Source organism: Urocampus carinirostris, chromosome 3, assembly GCF_059441175.1.
Source record: "Urocampus carinirostris isolate Australia breed hairy pipefish chromosome 3, RoL_Ucar_1.0, whole genome shotgun sequence".
Lineage (NCBI taxonomy): Eukaryota > Metazoa > Chordata > Actinopteri > Syngnathiformes > Syngnathidae > Urocampus > Urocampus carinirostris.
Window position 1 is genome coordinate 5,661,644 of NC_142351.1, and position 10,557 is coordinate 5,672,200.

General features: G+C 38.7%; 1 protein-coding gene across 1 annotated transcript in view; it reads right to left on the reverse strand.

The window, feature by feature from the left end:
* Positions 1–10,256, reverse strand: part of LOC148368462 (radixin-like) — a 33,190-nt gene extending 22,934 nt beyond the window's left edge. Inside the window, exons 1-2 of the mRNA XM_088330477.1 lie at positions 10,082–10,256; positions 2,520–2,565 (exon numbers count right to left, since the gene is read on the reverse strand). Of these exons, the coding sequence (XP_088186603.1) occupies positions 2,520–2,531 (12 nt within the window). The 5' untranslated portion in view covers positions 2,532–2,565; positions 10,082–10,256. The remainder of the gene's footprint in view (positions 1–2,519; positions 2,566–10,081) is intronic.
* Between the last annotated feature and the right edge of the window lie 301 nt (positions 10,257–10,557).

Consider the following 10,557-nt stretch of genomic DNA (forward strand, 5'->3'; position numbering starts at 1 on the left):
CACAGCCAAGCATTGGAAATATATCATCCATGCTGAATATTTAGCAATTTCCATATACTGTAAAATTCGGACTATAAGCCGCAACTTTTCCCCCAAGCTTTCAACCCTGCGGCTTTTGCAACAATGCGTCCAATTTATGCATTTTTTCTAACGGCCACCAGGGGCGCCCGACCAGTAAAGGTAAGAGTCAGACAGGTGGAATATACAGTGGCTTGAGAAACTACTTGGCCCCCTTGAACTTTGTGAACTTTTGCTACATTTCAGACTTCAAACAAAGATATAAAACTGTAATTTCTTGTGAAGCAGCAACAATAAGTGGAATACAATCATGAAGTGGAACAAAAACCGAAAAAGTGGGTGTGCAAAATGATTCAGCCCCTTTACTTTCAGTGTAGCAAACTTAGTCCAGAAATTCAGTGAGGATCTCTGAATGATTCAATGTTGATCTAAATGACTAACAATGATAAATGGAATCCACCTGTGTGTAATCAAGTCTCTGTATAAATGCACCTACACTCTGGTAGTCTCAGAGGTCTGTTTAAAGCGCAGAGAGCATCATGAAGAACAAGGAACACACCAGGCAGGTTCGAGATTCTGTTGTGGAAAGGTTTAAAGCTTGATTTGGATACAAAAAGATTTTCCAAGCTTTAAACATCCCAAGGAGCATTGTGCAAGCAATAATATTGAAATGGAAGGAGTATCAGACCACTGCAAATCCACCAAGATCGTGCCGTCCCCCTCAATTTTTAGCTCATACAAGGAGACAACTGATCAGAGATGCAGCCAAGAGGCCCATGATCACTCTGAATGAACTGCAGAGACCTACAGCTGAGGTGGGGGAATCTGTACATAGCATAACAATCAGTCTGGCCTTTATGAAACAGTGGCAAGAAGGGAGCCATTTCTTAAAGATATCCATAAAAAAAGTGTTGTTTAAAGTTTGCCACAAGCCACCTGGGAGACACACCAAACATGTGGAAGAAGGTGCTCTGGTCAGATGAGACCAAAGTCAAACTTTTTTGGCAACAATGCGAGACGTTATGTTTGGCGTAAAAGCAGCACAGCTCATCACACTAAACATACCATCCCAACAGTCAAACATGGTGGTGGCAGCATCATGGTCTGACAGCCCACCGCATTAAGGGGTTAAAGTACCGTATAATATTAAAACGTTCTCTGTAAATATATCATGTTTCAATGTGGGCACACATGGCTTATAATCAGGTACGGCTTATGAATGAATACAAGTTTTTTTCCCCTTTAAAAATGTTCTGGTGGGACTTACAATAAGGTGCGCCTTATAGTCCAAATTTTACGGTATATCATGCAGGATAAACCGCTAATATGTTTGAAGTCATTTGTGGAAAGTATAGAACTTTTAATTTATGGGATGACGTGCAGCAACAAATTGATCAATACCAATATTTCAACTCTTTTACTTACAGAAAAAGAATGTTAGCACCTTGCAGAGCATTGGTCTACCTTCTTCAATCGTCAATTATGAGAAATATCTCACATTTCCTATGGTAGCCTCATGTTACCCTGTTCCACCTTTCACTGGTGACTCAGAGATGTTCGTCTTCTCCAGAAAGAAGTGAGATCGCGCCAAACCAATTAGCTCATGACTGGCTATTTATCGCCTACATCCATGAACTATTTCTTAATTTTTGCACACTTTCAGTAAATCCTATAAACTTAATTCCATTCTCAAATAGCCACTGTTTGTCTGCTAAGATATATTTAGCATGTTTTACAAGCTCTTCAGTTCGATTACCATTGCATACAATATTTTGCAATTTTGGTCAGTGGCCCATAATGATGAAGCAATACTGCAGTCTGAATTTCATGCACCGTAAAGTCCAGTGTGCCTTATGTATGAAAAATACAAGACTGTTTTATATATTGCTTCTTTAAATCTTAACAACTACTCATGCAAGATTTTGACAAAAATTTTACAGCTAGAAATAGCAAGGAGATAATTCCAAATTTAAGTTGAATTATTCTGACTAGGATCTAAGACAATATTGCATTTGATAATATTGATAATATTGCATCATTTCATTTCATTTCATTTGATAAATGTGTTTTTTTTTTTAAATTATAATCCTTCAATTTGGGATTATTGAACTCTGTTTAAATACTAAATTTAAATCCTGTTACAATCATACAGTATATACGGACTATGACTGTTACATTCATGTTAAAAATAATATGGAATCAGCGTAATATATATTGTGATAAATTAAAATTTTCATACAGAAAACATTTAATAGATGTTGATTGGTTAAAAGTTGTAGTAGAAAAAGAATAGAAGATATTTTTTGTGAGTATCACAATTCATTACATCTATTTAAATGCGTATCTCAAGTGCACCACGGATTTTGGCAGCAGAAATTATGATATTGTAATGGGACAATGGATAAATAAAAATTTACAAAACCCCTTCACCACATGGAGCAGTAGCAAGATGACAGGAAAGGTATCACATTTAATTTGTCCGCTTTCTTTGGCAGTCTTACCGGTTTCGGCATTGTTGCTTATGTTGCTCCTTCACTATCACAGAGCCTGAAGAAAAAAGGAAACAAAGTATTGAAAAATAGAATTCAAAGTACTAAGACCTGAAATACTATTCAGAATCCACAGTATAATTTTTAAGTATTACTGGAGCTTTACAAAGAGCAAAACAAACGGTTCGTTTGGCTGCGAGGCATTCAAAGTGAGGTAATGACCACGGTTCAAGAACGGCATTTGATTTACTTCGGGTACGTCTAGATTGGGATTTGAAGTGAATTTTACAGGAACGTTAAGGGGTTAAACAAAAAAGATCGAATATAAAAAACAAAGGATGCTTCCTGCGCCATTGAGGAATGTTTCGGGCTGCCAAGATTCACACCGATTGGCCAGCACTTAGAGACTTGGGATCTCCAATGTCAATTCATATCAAAGCATCTTTCATACTGCATCGTGACTGGACACCTGCTCTGCATTTGACCTGCATCTCACTGAGTAGAATTTATGTCCCGCACCTTAGTCATGCATCTCACTCTCTTCGTCGGCCAGTCGGCAGGCCTTTGATCAAATTGGATTCATGTCTCTATTGACCGAGCACGGTGCCTAATTGTTTTTAGATAGGGTATTTTGATTTAATTTTTGCCAGAATCTGCAGTGTCTTCATTACAAGTAAGTATTTTTGATTGTACACGTTTTCTTATGTTTATTATCATTTGCCACATACTTTAATCAAATTCATGCTAAATTTAAGAACAAAAAAATGATTTGATGAACCGTTTCAATAGTTGGTGACTAGTCGACTAATAAAATGACGATAATCAATTATTAAATGCGTCAAAAATGGAAATGTTCATCGATGCGTTGTTTCGTGCAATTTATGCAGCACTCACAGGTCAATGCAATGCAAATAAGACAGTGCATTGAATTTTGTCGTTGCTTTGCAATTTGGTCCAACAGAGGGTACTCACAGACCATATTTTGATGCACGATGTCATCACTGGTCTGATTTCAAGACTCACCATCCTACCCTAATTACAGCCTGTGATCCAAATCGAGAAAGAAAAAAATCAAGTTCTCACATTTTTGGAATGCAAGAATTGTGCATTTCGAAGCAGTGATAGAAGACAGTATTCAAGTTTAAAGCACAATGTTAAGCGCTTTGGGAGGTCTTTTAATGACTTGAAAAGAGCCAAGAAGAGAACCGCAAGAGCGTTCTCCATTCAGGCCCCAGTGCTGTGGAATGCTCTTCCCCCTGAGATTCGATCTGCAACCTCAGTGGAAATGTTTCAATCTACCTGTAAGCTTAAAACACACTTCTATTCTATAGCTCAGTGTTTTTCAAGCCTTTTTGAACCAAGGTACACATTTATTTATAAGAAAGTTCCAAGGAACACCGTTCGTCGAAAATGTTTGAAAATGAAGTGATGTCAAATATTTCACTGTACTACCTCATAAGCAAATAATTACTATATAAATAGAAATTAATACTTAAAAAAAAGAATAATGTGCTTTATTTATGTTTTTATTTTTTACAATGAAGTCTTAGACTGTTATTAAATGTACTGTGCTACCTCCAGGGATCAGAATGGAGATTTTCATTTTCAGCTGAAATAGCCAGGGTCCAGGAATAAAGCAGGGCGGAGCCCCGCAAAGTTCAGTTCAGTCCCTGCAGCTTGAGCAACAATGCGGCCAATTTTTCTAACGGCCGCCAGGGTGCGCCAGAGCAATAAAGGAAAGAGTGAGACAGTCGGATTTTGAATTTGTTTGCTACGCAAGAGAAAAAGTGAAAAAGTCGGGATGCCTTTGGGGTCCAAAAACAGCGGAAATCCGCGGATCCGCGGAAAATTCTGATCCCTGGACCTTGTGAGCAGATAGTATATTAAAAAGTATATAAAAATGACGGCCACCTACTGATATGGATGACTATTACAGTTCCTCGTTTGAAGATGTCAAAAATACTGAATAATGGCCTGATTTATTTGGAAAGATAAAATTGGGCAAATTCCAGCGGCACACTAGACAAGGTCTCACGGCACACTAGTGTGCCCCAGCACACTGGTTGAAAAACAATGCTATAGTTTATGAATGACCTATATTTGATGTTGACAATATCTGTCTATAATTTGTTATTGCAAAATCCATTTTGGCCTGGTCATCCTGGAAGGGGGATGACCTTATGTTCAGTCCCTTCTCAGGGTTTCTTCATTGTCCTCATGTTGAGGTTTTTGAGTTTGCCTTGCCCTCGTGTAGGTTTTGGATCAGGGGATTGTGTCATTATATCATACCTGTCAACCTGTATGTTTTTGCTGTACAAAGTATGTTTATGATGCATTTTAAGACGTGTACGACATACAAGTAAATCTGTACGGAAAAACGCAAAATTGTCAATGATGGGTACCATCCGGTATACACCGACTATCATGAAACGGCAAATCAATCAAGTCTAACGAGTTCGCCGCAGTAGCCTCTATCTCGGTATGTTTTTTTTGTTGTTGCAAACGAACCGAGCGGTTTGATGCTACTGTGCGCATGCGTCTGCCGCCTGGGAATTTCCCATCCTGCATCATTCTGAAAAAAAATAAAAAATAAAAAATGGTGTAAGATTATTTTGTATTTTGTAAGGGAACATACGACAGTTTGTACGGGCGTGGAGCCCTGGAGCGCGACAGGTATGTAATAGTCTGTAGTTTGCAATAATCTGTGGTCTGTGCAGCCCTTTGAGTATCCTAGTAACTAAGGGCGTCACAAATAGACATGACTTGACTTGAAGTTTTTGTGTTTTTCATTGCCCTCATGTAGGTTTCAGATCAGGGGATAGTGTCATACTAGTGTGAAGTTTGCAATAATCTGTGCAGCCCTTTGAGAAGCCTTGTGATTAAGGGTGTCACAAATAGACATGATTTGACTTGAGGTTTTTGAGTTTTTCCCTGGCCTCATGTAGGTTTTAGATCAGGGGATGGTGTCATAATAGTCTGTAATAATAGTCTGTAGTTTGCAATCATCTGTGGTCTGTGCAGCCCTTTGAGACTCCTTGTGATTGAGGGCATCACCAATAAACAGGACTTGACCTGAAGTTTGTCAGTTTTCCCTTGCCCTGATGTAGGTTTGAGATCAGGGGATTGTGTCATAACAGTCCGTAGTTTGCAATAGCATACCTGTCAACCTGTACGGTTTTGTGGAGCAAAGTACGTTTATTATGCATTTTAAGACGAGTTCGACGTACAAGGAAATCTGTACGGAAAAACCGCAAATTTGTCAATCGCATGCGTCTGCCGCCTGGAGATTTCCCATCATGCATCATTCTAAAAATTTTTTTTTTATATATTATATATATTATATATGGTGTACGATTATTTTGTATTTTGTACGGGCATGGAGCCCTGGAGCGCGACAGGTATGTAATAGTCTAGTTTGCAGTAGTCTGCGCAGTCTTTTGAGACTCTTTGTGATTAAGGGCGTCACAAATAAACCTGACTTGAGGGTTTTGAGTTTTTCCTTGCCCTCAGGTTTTAGATCAGGAGATGGTGTCATAATAGTCTGTAGTTTGCAACAATCTGTGGTCTGTGCAGTCCTTTGAGAATCCTTATGATTAAGGGCGTCACAAATAGACATGATTTGACTGAGGTTTTTGAGTTTTTCCTTGGCCAAATGTAGGTTTTAGATCAGGGGATGGTGTCATACTAGTCTGTACTTTGCAACAATCTGTGGTCTGTGCAGTCCTTTGAGAATCCTTATGATTAAGGGCGTCACAAATAGACATGATTTGACTTGAGGTTTTTGAGTTTTTCCTTGGCCTCATGTAGGTTTTAGATCAGGGGATGGTGTCATAATAGTCTGTAATAATAGTCTGTAGTTTGCAATCATCTGTGTTCTGTGCAGCCCTTTGAGACTCCTTGTGATTGAGGGCATCACCAATAAACAGGACTTGACTTGAAGTTTTTGAGTTTTTCCTTGCCCTGATGTAGGTTTGAGATCAGGGGATTGTGTCATAACAATCCGTAGTTTGCAATAGCATACCTGTCAACCTGTACGGTTTTGCCGAGCAAAGTACATTTATTATGCATTTTAAAACGTGTACGACGTACAATGAAATCTGTACGGAAAAAACGCAAATTTGTCAATCGCATGCGTCTGCCGCCTGGGGATTTCCCATCATGCATCATTCTAAATTCATATTATATATGGTGTACGATTATTTTGTATTTTGTACGGGCATGGAGCCCTGGAGCGCGACAAGTATGTAATAGTCTGTAGTTTGCAATAATCTGTGGTCTGTGCAGCCCTTTGAGTATCCTAGTAACTAAGGGCGTCACAAATAGACATGATTTGACTTGAGGTTTTTGAGTTTTTCCTTGGCCTCATGTAGGTTTTAGATCAGGGGATGGTGTCATAATAGTCTGTAATAATAGTCTGTAGTTTGCAATCATCTGTGGTCTGTGCAGCCCTTTGAGACTCCTTGTGATTGAGGGCATCACCAATAAACAGGACTTGACTTGAAGTTTTTGAGTTTTTCCTTGCCCTGATGTAGGTTTGAGATCAGGGGATTGTGTCATAACAGTCCGTAGTTTGCAATAGCATACCTGTCAACCTGTACGGTTTTGCCGAGCAAAGTACGTTTATTATGCATTTTAAGACGAGTTCGACGTACAAGGAAATCTGTACGGAAAAACCGCAAATTTGTCAATCGCATGCGTCTGCCGCCTGGAGATTTCCCATCATGCATCATTCTAAAAAAATTTTTTTTATATATTATATATATTATATATGGTGTACGATTATTTTGTATTTTGTACGGGCATGGAGCCCTGGAGCGCGACAGGAATGTAATAGTCTAGTTTGCAGTAGTCTGCGCAGTCTTTTGAGACTCTTTGTGATTAAGGGCGTCAAAAATAAACCTGACTTGAGGGTTTTGAGTTTTTCCTTGCCCTCAGGTTTTAGATCAGGAGATGGTGTCATAATAGTCTGTAGTTTGCAACAATCTGTGGTCTGTGCAGTCCTTTGAGAATCCTTATGATTAAGGGCGTCACAAATAGACATGATTTGACTGAGGTTTTTGAGTTTTTCCTTGGCCAAATGTAGGTTTTAGATCAGGGGATGGTGTCATACTAGTCTGTAGTTTGCAACAATCTGTGGTCTGTGCAGTCCTTTGAGAATCCTTATGATTAAGGGCGTCACAAATAGACATGATTTGACTGAGGTTTTTGAGTTTTTCCTTGGCCAAATGTAGGTTTTAGATCAGGGGATGGTGTCATACTAGTCTGTAGTTTGCAACAATCTGTGGTCTGTGCAGTCCTTTGAGAATCCTTATGATTAAGGGCGTCACAAATAGACATGATTTGACTGAGGTTTTTGAGTTTTTCCTTGGCCAAATGTAGGTTTTAGATCAGGGGATTGTGTCATAACAGTCCGTAGTTTGCAATAGCATACCTGTCAACCTGTACGGTTTTGCCGAGCAAAGTACGTTTATTATGCATTTTAAGACGAGTTCGACGTACAAGGAAATCTGTACGGAAAAACCGCAAATTTGTCAATCGCATGCGTCTGCCGCCTGGAGATTTCCCATCATGCATCATTCTAAAAATTTTTTTTTTATATATTATATATATTATATATGGTGTACGATTATTTTGTATTTTGTACGGGCATGGAGCCCTGGAGCGCGACAGGTATGTAATAGTCTAGTTTGCAGTAGTCTGCGCAGTCTTTTGAGACTCTTTGTGATTAAGGGCGTCACAAATAAACCTGACTTGAGGGTTTTGAGTTTTTCCTTGCCCTCAGGTTTTAGATCAGGAGATGGTGTCATAATAGTCTGTAGTTTGCAACAATCTGTGGTCTGTGCAGTCCTTTGAGAATCCTTATGATTAAGGGCGTCACAAATAGACATGATTTGACTTGAGGTTTTTGAGTTTTTCCTTGGCCTCATGTAGGTATTAGATCAGGGGATGGTGTCATAATAGTCTGTAATAATAGTCTGTAGTTTGCAATCATCTGTGTTCTGTGCAGCCCTTTGAGACTCCTTGTGATTGAGGGCATCACCAATAAACAGGACTTGACTTGAAGTTTTTGAGTTTTTCCTTGCCCTGATGTAGGTTTGAGATCAGGGGATTGTGTCATAACAGTCCGTAGTTTGCAATAGCATACCTGTCAACCTGTACGGTTTTGCCGAGCAAAGTACGTTTATTATGCATTTTAAGACGTGTACGACGTACAAGGAAATCTGTACGGAAAAAACGCAAATTTGTCAATCGCATGCGTCTGCCGCCTGGGGATTTCCAATCATGCATCATTCTAAATTCATATTATATATGGTGTACGATTATTTTGTATTTTGTACGGGCATGGAGCCCTGGAGCGCGACAAGTATGTAATAGTCTGTAGTTTGCAATAATCTGTGGTCTGTGCAGCCCTTTGAGTATCCTAGTAACTAAGGGCGGCACAAATAGACATGACTTGACGCTTTTGAGTTTTTCCTTGCCCTCATGTAGGGTTTAGATCAGGGGAGGGTGTCATACTAGTCTGTAATAATAGTCTGTAGTTTGCAATGATCTGTGGTCTGCGCAGCCCTTTGAGACTCCTTGTGATTGAGGGCATCACAAATAAACAGGACTTGACTTGAGGTTTTTGAGTTTTTCCTTGCCCTGATGTAGGTTTTAGATCAGGGGATGGTGTCATACTAGTGTGTAGTTTGCAATAATCTGTACGGGCATGGAGCCGAGGAGGTTGACAGGTATGCAATAGTCTGTGCAGCTCTTTGAGACTCCTTGTGATCAAGGGCGTCACAAATAAACATGATTTGACTTGAAGTTTGTGAGTTTTTCCTTGCCCTCATGTAGGTTTTAGATCAGGGGACGGTGTCATAACAGTCTGTAGTAATAGTCTGTGATCTGTGCAGATCTTTGAAACTCCTTCTGATTAACAACTTCACAAATAAACATGACTTGAAAAACGCTATGTAACTGCATACTGCACACTCTAACCATCCGTAGCAGTCAGCAAGGTTGTGAAAAACAGGAAACCTCAGAGTGCACGTGTAATCGAGTCCACGTCCTTCGAAATCAGACACATTTTACCATAGCGAGCATTTCTTTTTCGCCTCGTGGATCAACCACTTGTTGCTCGTTATCATTGAGAACATCTCGTTTTCTCCATTAAGCCTATTTCACAGGAAGGTGGCCATTATATCGAAAAATGACAACAGCAGCTCGATAACTAACACTCATAAATCAAGGGTGATACTTTTTAAAACGTTTATTTCAATGTATTAAATCATATTGTGGACTAACTGTCCAAATATATAGCGTATATAATCACAAGCTAACCTCAAAAAATAGAAAAACATTAACTAGCTAGCTAGTCAAAATAACGGGACTCGTCAAGCTGTCGCGAGAAGTTTAACTTAACTTATTCTCACTTTATAAAAATAAAAAAATACAAATAAACACGTAAATAGAGTTTGGAGTTAAGATATTAACATTAAAATTATGTTTAGAAAAATAAAAAGAAACACCGAGTATGAGGATTTCCGCTATTGCGTTAAACTTATTTAGCTTATCTATAAGAAGGAACTCACCGGGAGGAGTGTAGAATGAGAGGAAAAAAATGGAGTTTTCTTTTCCTCTTACAAATTCTACTCGTTGGAGAAAAATCCCTACCGTTTCTTTCTTTTTGTGTGTCCGTTATGTTTGCACAAGAAAAATTCACATTAACCTAAAAAAACGGTGGATGGCCAAACAGCCATAAGGCGATTTAAGAGTCTTCCGGAATCCATTTCGTGAGCTTCCGGTAGTACCCGTGAATTTTACATAAACAAATAAATTTAATATTCCGAAATAAACTTTCACTTTAACGTCTGATAAATTATAATTGAACAATAATCATAATCTGATTTTTCTAAATTGTTTCGTAATGTTATTGGTTTTATATGTGATCTCTGCAATATACTGTATATTGAATGAATCAACAATTGTCTTGATTTCTCAGATGTATAAATGAATTATATCAATACTTTCCTACAAATTTCAAGGAAAATAAACGCTAAACACTTGT